The 12,178-nt window shown below is 45.7% G+C and overlaps 1 protein-coding gene across 1 annotated transcript in view; it reads left to right on the top strand.

Annotated features, from left to right (window-relative positions):
* Positions 1-12,178, top strand: part of cacnb2b (calcium channel, voltage-dependent, beta 2b) — a 74,379-nt gene that overhangs the window by 16,517 nt on the left and 45,684 nt on the right. Inside the window, exon 7 of the mRNA XM_064991819.1 lies at positions 11,125-11,205. Within this exon, the coding sequence (XP_064847891.1) occupies positions 11,125-11,205 (81 nt within the window). The remainder of the gene's footprint in view (positions 1-11,124; positions 11,206-12,178) is intronic.

Here is a 12,178-nt window from a genome sequence, read left to right as displayed (position 1 = left end):
TGGTAGGCTTTGGTAAAAGCTCAATGTGAAATTTGCAAATCACCTTGATTGGAAGTACATAACACACTCCATGCTTAAATTGAGCTATTCACCTTCTGAAAACTGCAGACATTTCCTTGGCGACTGCACAAGGCTCCAGAGCATCGAAACTGTAAAACACAACCTTTATTTAACTAGGCAAGTCAGTTAAGAAAAAATTCTTATTTTCAATGACAGCCTAGGAACAGTGGGTTAACTGCCTGTTCAGGGGCAGAATGACAGATTTGTACCTTGTCCGCTTGGGGATTCGAACTTAGAACCTTTCAGTTACTTGTCCAACACTCTAACCACTAGGCTACCCTGCCGCCCCTTGCATAACATCAATTGACCCCCTAAGTTCAGTTAACAAGAATAACCTCATACACTGCATGAAAATGATATTCACCTGAAGTGCTGCTATTGCTTGATCAGTGGCAGCGGCCTGAAGTATGGAGTCAGGAGTTGTTGCCAGCTCTAGCTTTCCACCAGCACCGTACCATCCTCCAGTCCAACCGGCTGTGGGATATTACCCCTGTCACTGTGCTGTCCTTCACAACACCAGAAATCTGAGACAAAGTGTTCACTCTGTATAAAGGAGGAAATGTTGAGCAAAATCAAAGCTGTAATGCATCCTGATGTCTTTGCTTGCTGGTTCAGTAGGGCCCCCAGAGACAACTGCAGGTCTTGACAGGTGGTATGCAGTCAGCAACCATCTTCTGGTGGACAGACCGCTCACACTGAACAAGCAGGAGATGCTGCTCTTGTTTCTTCAGTTTGGCTTACTTGACAGCTCCTGACAGATCTGAAGACCTGATAGTTGTTCCTCTGGCACTGCCAGCACAGGTCTGTCCTGGGCTTAGTGCTTGAGATGTGGGGCAGCAATTTTTTTCACAGATTCCTGAAGGAAGACAGCCCAACTACACGTACCCCAACTACAAAATACAGAATAATACAGAAATAATGTGAGATCAATAAAATAAGTGACAATCATGTTGGAGGTCAATTAAATAATAAACACATGTGTTGGTGTTGGTAGGTCCTGTGTGGCTCAGTCGGTAGAGCATGGTGCTTGCAACGCCAAGCGTCGTGGGTTCGATTCCTGCTGGGGCCACCCATATGTAAAAGTAGTGGCCCCAGCCGACTTGTAAGTCGCTTTGGACAAAAGCGTCTGCTAAATGGGATATATTATATATATATTTTGTTTATGCTTTACATACTAAGTGTTGTCATCGATTGCATGTGGAGACGCCATACCACTGCTTTTTTCACATTACATGGCAGGAGCTTTCCACCAAAGTGTTTGCATTATCCTCTGTGTAGTTGTTGATGAAGTTCATCACTCGCTGCAAGTCCTCATGCTTCACCTGTAACCTGTGTTTGGGCAGCTCTCTTTCTGATGGGAGACATTAGACCATTCTCCTTGTATGAGGAGAGTCAGGTGTGTTCTACAGGTCTTTCTGATGGGAGGCATTAGACCATTCTCCTTGTATGACTGGTGTAGGAGAGTCAGGTGTGTTCTACAGGTCTTTCTGATGGTAGGCATTAGACCATTCTCCTTGTATGAGGAGAGTCAGGTGTGTTCTACAGGTCTTTCTGATGGGCGGTGTTAGACCATTCTCCTTGTATGAGGAGAGTCAGGTGTGTTCTACAGGTCTTTCTGATGGGAGACATTAGACCATTCTCCTTGTATGAGGAGAGTCAGGTGTGTTCTACAGGTCTTTCTGATGGGAGGCATTAGACCATTCTCCTTGTATGACTGGTGAGGAGAGTCAGGTGTGTTCTACAGGTCTTTCTGATGGGAGGCATTAGACCATTCTCCTTGTATGAGGAGAGTCAGGTGTGTTCTACAGGTCTTTCTGATGGGAGGCATTAGACCATTCTCCTTGTATGACTGGTGTAGGAGAGTCAGGTGTGTTCTACAGGTCTTTCTGATGGTAGGCATTAGACCATTCTCCTTGTACGAGGAGAGTCAGGTGTGTTCTAAAGGTCTTTCTGATGGGCGGTGTTAGACCATTCTCCTTGTATGAGGAGAGTCAGGTGTGTTCTACAGGTCTTTCTGATGGGAGACATTAGACCATTCTCCTTGTATGAGGAGAGTCAGGTGTGTTCTACAGGTCTTTCTGATGGGAGGCATTAGACCATTCTCCTTGTATGAGGAGAGTCAGGTGTGTTCTACAGACAGGTCTTTCTGATGGGAGGCATTAGACCATTCTCCTTGTATGAGGAGAGTCAGGTGTGTTCTACAGGTCTTTCTGATGGGAGGCATTAGACCATTCTCCTTGTATGAGGAGAGTCAGGTGTGTTCTACAGGTCTTTCTGATGGGAGGCATTAGACCATTCTCCTTGTATGAGGAGAGTCAGGTGTGTTCTACAGACAGGTCTTTCTGATGGGAGGCATTAGACCATTCTCCTTGTATGAGGAGAGTCAGGTGTGTTCTACAGGTCTTTCTGATGGGAGACATTAGACCATTCTCCTTGTATGAGGAGAGTCAGGTGTGTTCTACAGGTCTTTCTGATGGGAGGCATTAGACCATTATCCTTGTATGAGGAGAGTCAGGCGTGTTCTACAGGTCTTTCTGATGGGAGACATTAGACCATTCTCCTTGTATGAGGAGAGTCAGGTGTGTTCTACAGGTCTTTCTGATGGGAGACATTAGACCATTATCCATGTATGAGGAGAGTCAGGTGTGTTCTACAGGTCTTTCTGATGGGAGGCATTAGACCATTATCCTTGTATGAGGAGAGTCAGGTGTGTTCTACAGGTCTTTCTGATGGGAGGCATTAGACCATTCTCCTTGTATGAGGAGAGTCAGGTGTGTTCTACAGACAGGTCTTTCTGATGGGAGGCATTAGACCATTCTCCTTGTATGAGGAGAGTCAGGTGTGTTCTACAGGTCTTTCTGATGGGAGGCATTAGACCGTTCTCCTTTCATGAGGAGAGTCAGGTGTGTTCTACAGGTCTTTCTGATGGGAGGCATTAGACCATTCTCCTTGTATGAGGAGAGTCAGGTGTGTTCTACAGGTCTTTCTGATGGGAGGCATTAGACCATTCTCCTTGTATGAGGAGAGTCAGGTGTGTTCTACAGGTCTTTCTGATGGGAGGCATTAGACCATTCTCCTTGTATGAGGAGAGTCAGGTGTGTTCTACAGACAGGTCTTTCTGATGGGAGGCATTAGACCATTCTCCTTGTATGAGGAGAGTCAGGTGTGTTCTACAGGTCTTTCTGATGGGAGACATTAGACCATTCTCCTTGTATGAGGAGAGTCAGGTGTGTTCTACAGGTCTTTCTGATGGGAGGCATTAGACCATTATCCTTGTATGAGGAGAGTCAGGCGTGTTCTACAGGTCTTTCTGATGGGAGACATTAGACCATTCTCCTTGTATGAGGAGAGTCAGGTGTGTTCTACAGGTCTTTCTGATGGGAGACATTAGACCATTATCCATGTATGAGGAGAGTCAGGTGTGTTCTACAGGTCTTTCTGATGGGAGGCATTAGACCATTATCCTTGTATGAGGAGAGTCAGGTGTGTTCTACAGGTCTTTCTGATGGGAGGCATTAGACCATTCTCCTTGTATGAGGAGAGTCAGGTGTGTTCTACAGACAGGTCTTTCTGATGGGAGGCATTAGACCATTCTCCTTGTATGAGGAGAGTCAGGTGTGTTCTACATACAGGTCTTTCTGATGGGAGGCATTAGACCGTTCTCCTTTCATGAGGAGAGTCAGGTGTGTTCTACAGGTCTTTCTGATGGGAGGCATTAGACCATTCTCCTTGTATGAGGAGAGTCAGGTGTGTTCTACAGGTCTTTCTGATGGGAGGCATTAGACCATTCTCCTTGTATGACTGGTGAGGGGAGTCAGGTGTGTTCTACAGGTCTTTCTGATGGGAGGCATTAGACCATTCTCCTTGTATGAGGAGAGTCAGGTGTGTTCTACAGGTCTTTCTGATGGGAGGCATTAGACCATTCTCCTTGTATGAGGAGAGTCAGGTGTGTTCTACAGGTCTTTCTGATGGGAGGCATTAGACCATTCTCCTTGTATGACTGGTGAGGGGAGTCAGGTGTGTTCTACAGGTCTTTCTGATGGGAGGCATTAGACCATTCTCCTTGTATGAGGAGAGTCAGGCGTGTTCTACAGGTCTTTCTGATGGGCGGCATTAGACCATTCTCCTTCTATGACTGGTGTAGGAGAGTCAGGTGTGTTCTACAGGTCTCTTTGATGGGAGGCATTAGACCATTCTCCTTGTATGACTGGTGTAGGAGAGTCAGGTGTGTTCTACAGGTCTCTTTGATGGGAGGCATTAGACCATTCTCCTTGTATGACTGGTGTAGGAGAGTCAGGTGTGTTCTACAGGTCTCTTTGATGGGAGGCATTAGACCATTCTCCTTGTATGACTGGTGTAGGAGAGTCAGGTGTGTTCTACAGGTCTCTTTGATGGGAGGCATTAGACCATTCTCCTTGTATGACTGGTGTAGGAGAGTCAGGTATGTTCTACTGATGCTGAAGAGATATTCCAGATACAAATATCTTGTCATTATTATACAATAGATAGCCGTATTCACCCCCAGACACACCTGGCTAACTTCATGGGTCATGTAATCATCTGGCGAAGTAGAGTCTTTTGTTTAGATATGTAGCTAGCTAAACAATAAACCATAATTCCAAGCCATAGAATACTAATAATACAAACTGATTGTCATAGCTAGCTAAAGCTAACCAACTAGGTTCAATGTTAGTTAGCTAGCTAACATTAGGCTATAACTAGCAATGCAATGGCTTTCTGTGATAATATTACTACACAGATCATACATGTAATGTTAGCTAGCAAGCCATCCAACTAACGTTAGCTATCGAACAGTATGCTTTAACTTGAAATAAAAACAACTTTGACAAAATTAGAAACATATAATATCTGAAACTGTAGCTAGACTCTTACTTGTATACATGGATGAATGCTTCACGGCAGACTGGAACCCCTTTCATTAAATAAGATGTCCTGTTTTGTTTGTACAGCTTGCTTGGGCCGTTGTGTCAAGCCCCTCTGGTTCACACTGACCATGTGCAAGGCCATAAGAATCATCAGATCTCTCTCTCTCTCTCTGTCACAGTTGCCATGGTTGCCCTTAGTTTGAAGATGTCAGCTGCAGATAGGTGTTTTATACAACAACCTACTGTGTTCTCATTTCAACTCCTGCTGCAATTGCAACTTTCAAACTTCAGAATTGTGTTAATATCCTTATCATACTCTGCTTCCACTAGGAGTTCCATGGATTTGAAAAATCTGTCAACTTCTACCATGACAACAACACGGTTGATTGCTGTTTCTTCCCTGTCATAGTTATCAGAAGACTCTACAATGTCTGGTTCAATGAAAATATTGACCTAAATCATGGATTTCCTCATTGTCTGTAAATGTAATAAGGAATACATGTATTAAACTAACTAATAATAAATACAACAATGCTGTGGACGTAATATGATCAGTAGTGTATGCAGTGTGTAGATGAGTGGAGACAGCGTTGTCTGGTGGAAACAGACCAATAACCAAAATGTGGAGGAAGCCAGCCTGCCAGTCAGGGAAGAGAGAGTGTTGTCTGGTGAAAACAAACCAACAACCAAAACGTGGAGGAAGCCAGCCTGCCAGTCAGGGAAGAGAGAGTGTTGTCTGGTGAAAACAGACCAAAAACCAAAAGGTGGAGGAAGCCAGCCTGCCACAGGGTTCAATTCTCGGGCCGACTATTTTCTCTGTATATATCAATGATGTCGCTCTTGCTGCAGGTGATTTTCTGATCCACCTCTACGCAGACAACACCAGTCTGTAAACTTCTGGACACTTTGTTAACAAACCTCTAAACGAACTTCAATGCCATACAGCATTACTTCCGTGGCCTCCAACTGCTCTTAAATGCCAGTAAAACGTAATGCATGCTCTTCAACCGATCGCTGAACCGCACCCGCCCGCCTGACTAGCATCACTACTCTGGACGGTTCTGACCTAGAATATGTGTGTCACACCCTGGTCTATATTTATTATGTTTATCTTAATTTATTGGGTCAGGCCAGGGTGTGACATGGGTTTATTTGTGGTGTGTTTCGTCTTGGGGTTGTATGGGGTGTATAGCATAGTCTATGGCTGCCTGTGGCAGTTCTCAATCAGAGTCAGGTGATTATCGTTGTCTCTGATTGGGAACCATATTTAGGTAGCCATATTCTTTGAGTGTTTACGTGGGTGATTGTTCCTGTCTCTGTGTCTTCACCAGATAGGACTGTTTAGGTTTTCACGTTCCGTTTGTTGTTTTTGTATTGTTCGTGTTCTTTCATTTCTTCATTAAACATGTCTCAAAAATACCACACTGCATTTTGGTCCGCTCCTCCTTTTACAGAAGAAAGCCGTTACAGAATCACCCACCACAACAGGACCAAGCGGCGTGGTAACAAGCAGGTGCAGCGAAAGGAGGAATGGACATGGGAGGACGAATTGTTTGGAGAAGGACCCTGGGATCAGCCCCAAAGAAGAACTGGAGGCGGAGAGAGCTGAGAGGCGCTGGTATGAGGAGGCAGCGCGGCGACGCGGATGGAAGCCCGAGAGTCAGACCCGAAAATGTCTTGGGGGGAGGCTCAGGGAGAGTGTGGCAGAGTCAGGAGTCAGACCTGAGCCTACTCTCCCTGTTTATCGTGAGGAGCCAAGGAGGAGACCAGAACCAGAACCGGTGTTGAAGGTGAGCGAAGCAGAGACTGTGAAGGAGTTAATGGGGAAATTGGAGGAGAGAGAAATGAGGGAGTTGCTGTGTTGGTGCTTTTTGCATGGAATTTGCCCGATGGAACGTGTCAGAGATTTGATGGCACCTGGGTCAGCGCTCCATACTCGTCCTGAGGTGCGTGTCCTCGGCCCAGTACCACCAGTGCCAGCACCACGCATCAGGCCTACAGTGCGCCTCGCCTCTCTAGCGCTACCGGAGCCTTTCTCCTCTCCTGCGCTGCCGGAGTCTCCCGTCTGTTTAGCGCAGCCAGAGCCTTCCTCCTCTCCTGCGCTGCCGGAGCCTCCCGCCTGTTCAGCGCTACCGGAGCCTTTCTCCTCTCCAGCGCTGCTGGAGTCTCCCGCCTGTTTAGCGCAGCCAGAGCCTTCCTCCTCTCCTGCGCTGTCGGAGCCTCCCGCCTGTTCAGCGCTGTTGGAGCCTTTCTCCTCTCCTGCGCTGCTGGAGTCTCCCGCCTGTTTAGCGCAGCCAGAGCCTTCCTCCTCTCCTGCCCTGCTGGAGTCTCCCGCCTGTTTAGCGCAGCCAGAGCCTTCCTCCTCTACAGCGCTGCTGGAGTCTCCCGCAGACTGGCAGCTCCTGCTGCTCCAAAAGGGCAGGAGACTCCGGCAACGCTGTAGAGGCGGAAGGCTCTGGCAGCGCTAAACAGGCGGGAGGCTCCGGCAGCGCAGGAGAGGAGGAAGGCTCCGGCAGCGCTAAACAGGCGGGAGACTCCAGCAGCGCTGTAGAGGAGGAAGGCTTCGACAGCGCTGAACAGGCGGGAGGCTCCGGCAGCGCAGGAGAGGCGAGGCGCACTGTAGGCCTGATCCGTGGTGCTGGCACTGGTGGTACTGGGCCGAGGACACGCACAGGAATCCTGGTGCGGGGAGCTGCCACCGGAGGGCTGGTGTGTGGAGGTGGCACAGGATGGGCTAGACTGTGAAGGCGCACTGGAGATCTTGAGAGCAGTGTTGGCACAGGACGTGCAAGGCTAGGGATGTGCACAGGAGGCCTGGTGCGTGAGGCTGGCACCAACTTCACCAGGCGACTAACACACACCTCAGGACGAGTATGGAGCGCTGACCCAGGTACCATTAAATCCCTGACACGTTCCATCGGGCGAATTCCATGCAAAAAGCACCAACACAGCAACTCCCTCATTTCTCTCTCCTCCAATTTCCTCATTAACTCCTTCACAGTCTCTGCTTCGCTCACCTCCAACACCGGTTCTGGTCTCCTCCTTGGCTCCTCACGATAAACAGGAAGAGTGAGCTCAGGTCTGACTCCTGACTCTGCCACACTCTCCCTGAGCCTCCCCCCCAAGAAATTTTTGGAGCTGACTCTCGGGCTTCCATCCGCGTTGCCGCGCTGCCTCCTCATACCGGCGCCTCTCAGCTCTCACCGCCTCCAGTTCTTCTTTGGGGCGGCGATATTCTCCAGGCTGATTCCAGGGTCCTTCTCCGAACAATTTCTCCTCCCAATTCCAGAAGTCCTGTGATCGCTGTTGCTGCCTTTGTTGCTTCTCCTGTGGCTCCTGCCCGTTGACACGCTGCCCGGTCCGTGTGTGGTGGGTGATTCTGTAACGGCGTTCTTCGTTTGTTGAAAGAGAGTCGGACCGAAATGCAGCGTGGTGGTTACTCATGTCTTTAATATAGAAGATAGCGATACATGAAATAACTTAAATAAATACAAAACAACAAACGGAACGTGAAAACTAATTACAGCCTATCTGGTGAACACTACACAGAGACAGGAACAATCACACATGAAATACAAAGTGAAATCCAGGCTACCTAAATACGGTTCCCAATCAGAGACAACGAGAATCACCTGACTCTGATTGAGAACCGCCTCAGGCAGCCAAGCCTATGCAACACCCCTACTCAGCCGCAATCCCAATAACTACAAAACCCCAATACGAAATACAACAACATAAACCCATGTCACACCCTGGCCTGACCAACTAATTAACGAAAACACAAAATACTAAGACCAAGGCGTGACAACTTGTTCTCGATCTGGCCTATCTGGTTCTATAAAGGTGAAATAAAAATAAATAAAACATTCATTATGTGATTGAATTAAACCATGCAACAATTAATCCATTAATACCCTGGGGCACCACAGAAGCATTAATTTACATAGAGCTGTTATCTCCCGACTCCACTCACTTAAAGATCTTTAATATCAATAGCAGTCAATTATTAATTGTCACCTCAATCGGTCTCATTTTGATTGTCGTAAGTACTTGGTTATCTGTTGAATCAGCAATACACAAATTGGCTTAATTATTTATTTCCTAAATACCTAAATAATCACACAGAATTACATATATATACACATTATAGATCACACATGGACTACTAATCACTTCATGAATATCCCCTATTGGGCAAACCCTAGATGACGGCTGGTTACACAAAGGAAAGGGATTGGGTTTGAATGAAAGAAAGTGAAGAGTGAGGGACAAAGCGATTGGGTCTTTCGGACCTTGAGAAGCTATGCTACCATAAATACAGATTCTTATTCATTCTAATAACCGCCGATTCGGAAAAGGAAAATGCAGGATATGTATAATTACTCTGAGCAACCCTTCGATAGATGGGTCGAAGATGGAAAACTGGTTAACCCAGTAGAGATAGTCATTGTCCTTTGAAGAATATTTCTGGTCATAGTGTGGTAGAGCGGATACGTTACAGTACCCTGTCGTTCTTCTGAGATTGTCTGTCCTTTCCTAGTTTTCGTACATTTACAGCTGCATCTAGGATGTAACTCTTCTTCAGTGAATAATCATTCAAAGTTCATACCACATTGCCATAATCAGCTCGTGCTGTATTCTGGGTGGTCTAGTCGAAATTCACCATGCCAGCGTGGTGATTGTCACCTCCATATTGAAATTCACCCTTTTAAACATATGGAAACCAGTCCCCACGTCATCGGGAACTAAATGTGAATTTCTTTAGGTTGCAGTTGAAATTAGCCCTTTTAAACGTATGGACACTAGTCCTCACATTGTCGGGAACTAAAGTTGACTTTTGTCAATGTTTTATTTTTACTGTGGGAGGGAAGGGAGTGTTTCATTGTTCTCAACCAATGTCTGTTCACTTGGGCGTGGCCACTGAGTGAGCATAGTTTACTTATGAAAACAATTATCTCATTTAGAAGCTAAAATTACATTTAATCTTTTTACAAATAGTTTTGTATTTAAACATTGAAATTGCACAACAATTCCATGTGAATCTGATGTGTGTAGACTTTCCAAGATACGATTTATGTCATCCTATCATCAGATATAATGTCCCAGACAACTGATCTGACATCATATTCTTTAAGTACCAATGGACACTTTCAACTGGTTGAGAAAGGGAAATATTGTTCCATTCCCCAACCTTTTGATGTTACCATAGTCTCTCTATGTTAACCAAGGGCTTTCCAATAGTCCATTCTGTAGAGTGGAGAGAAAAGGGGCAAAGGTATTTATGGGGGGGTCATAAACCCAACTGGGAGAAGTCATGACAGGGGTACAAGCTGTTAAGAAGACTTTTAGACCTAGACTTGGCGCTCCAGTACAGCTTGCTGTGCGGTAGCAGAGAGAACAGTCTATGACTTGGGTGGCTGAAGTCTTTGACAATTTTTAGGGTCTTCCTCTGACACCGCCTGGTATAGAGGTTCTGAATAGTCCATAAGCTTGGCCTCAGTGATGTACTGGGCCATATGCACTACCTTCTCTAGCACCTTGCGGTCGGAGGCCAAGCAGTTGCCATACCAGGCAGTGATGCAACCAGTCTGGATGCTCTCGATGGTGCAGCTGTAGAACTTTTTGAGGATCTGAGGACCCATGCCCAATCTTTTAAGTCTTCTGAGGGGGAATAGGCATTGGCGTGCCCTCTTCACGTCTTTCTACAAATACATTACTGTGGGAGCACCTCTAAGAGCATGAATTAGGCTGTTTGAGAAGGTTTGATAACCTAAGTAACCGTCTTACACATTGTTTGAAGCCCAATATATTGGCTTACAGTAGCTACTGTAGTAGGTAAAATATGTGTGCTGGAAACCCTTGGTAGAGCATTGGGTGAAGTAGGCATTGTGGTGCTCCTGAATTTCCTTTATTTTTTGGCTTCAGAACAATGTCTACATAAAATATTGTGAATTTGTTTAATATATACTGTGCTTGACAACATTCTCACTTACAAACATTGCCAGCATATAACATTGTGCAAAACAAATGTTGTATTTCATTAAATTACTATGTTTTAAACTCACAAGTTTTCATCGCTGTGATGCACCGAATCCTGGGCCAATTCTTCAGCTGCATTGGTTTCCTCTTTCTGTATCCGATTGGTTACTTGCTGTTTAATGTGTTGTGATTACTGTAGGGGGAGCAGGTGGCAGCCTATGACGTGGTTCCTACCATGCGGCCTGTGGTGCTGATGGGGCCCTCACTGAAGGGCTTAGAGGTAAGTGGCCCCTACACACACTACCGGGAAATAACCTGACAAAGATCCTTGCAGGATCGAAACGTTTGTTTCAATTGGTGTAGACTTTACATACCTTAAGGGAACATTTCGACATTTTCTGTATGGTTAGTGAAAAAGTCCATATTGCAAATGTACCGTCCCTTACTAGACGTCCGAAAACATTTTTAAAATTTGGGGACGGCGTCGGGCCGAGCGGCAGGGCCAGACCTACCGGGAAGTCATCAAATGAACTTTGTCGGACATTCGGTTTTCGTTTTATAAAATAATCAAATTTTGGTCATTTTTCCGCTATCCCGGAAAATCCCACAAGAGGGCATAAGCAATCATACTGCAATTTGACAAAACATCACGAATCACGACGGGCCTTTTCTCGAAAACTGAAAATATTTCGAAGCCGAAACTTGGTGAGCATAGGTTTGGCATAATGGGCAGTTGGCCCCGAACAAGATGGCGTCTACGCCTCAACGGTTTTTGAGTTATGGCCATTTTTCTGGGATTAAAGGTCCAAAATGAAAATAGAGAAATTATTTTTTCACTTCACGTCAAAGTCAAGGAGCCTCCGGTGTCAAAAACAAAAAAATCAGTCATTTATCTATCGTCATTTAAGAGAAATCGTACAATGACAGATTTGTGATGTTCAAATATAGTTTTTTTTTCAACAGTTACAGATCCAGTTGCAGGGTGTTCATACGAATATTTTTAAAGTGTGCTGCGGAGCTCTGCGAGATTTCTGTGATTTTCTATGATTTTCTGAAGTAACACACACTCACTAAACCCTCCGTAAATAACTCAGTTCTTAACGTAAAGACTTAAAACTCAGGATTCTGTAAAGGCATACCCCAATGAGGATATGAGTTTATTTATAGCTTCCTGTGCCAACAGGAAGTGCCTTAAATGGTGTCATTGTGGCTGTATCCAAGGGTTAAAAAGGTCAGATCTTTTCAAAACTTCA

The sequence above is a fragment of the Oncorhynchus masou genome, chromosome 17 (assembly GCF_036934945.1).
Source record: "Oncorhynchus masou masou isolate Uvic2021 chromosome 17, UVic_Omas_1.1, whole genome shotgun sequence".
In the NCBI taxonomy this organism is placed as follows: Eukaryota; Metazoa; Chordata; class Actinopteri; order Salmoniformes; family Salmonidae; genus Oncorhynchus; species Oncorhynchus masou.
The sequence above is the reverse complement of the archived record's forward strand: the minus strand, read 5'-3'. Positions and strand labels throughout refer to the sequence as shown.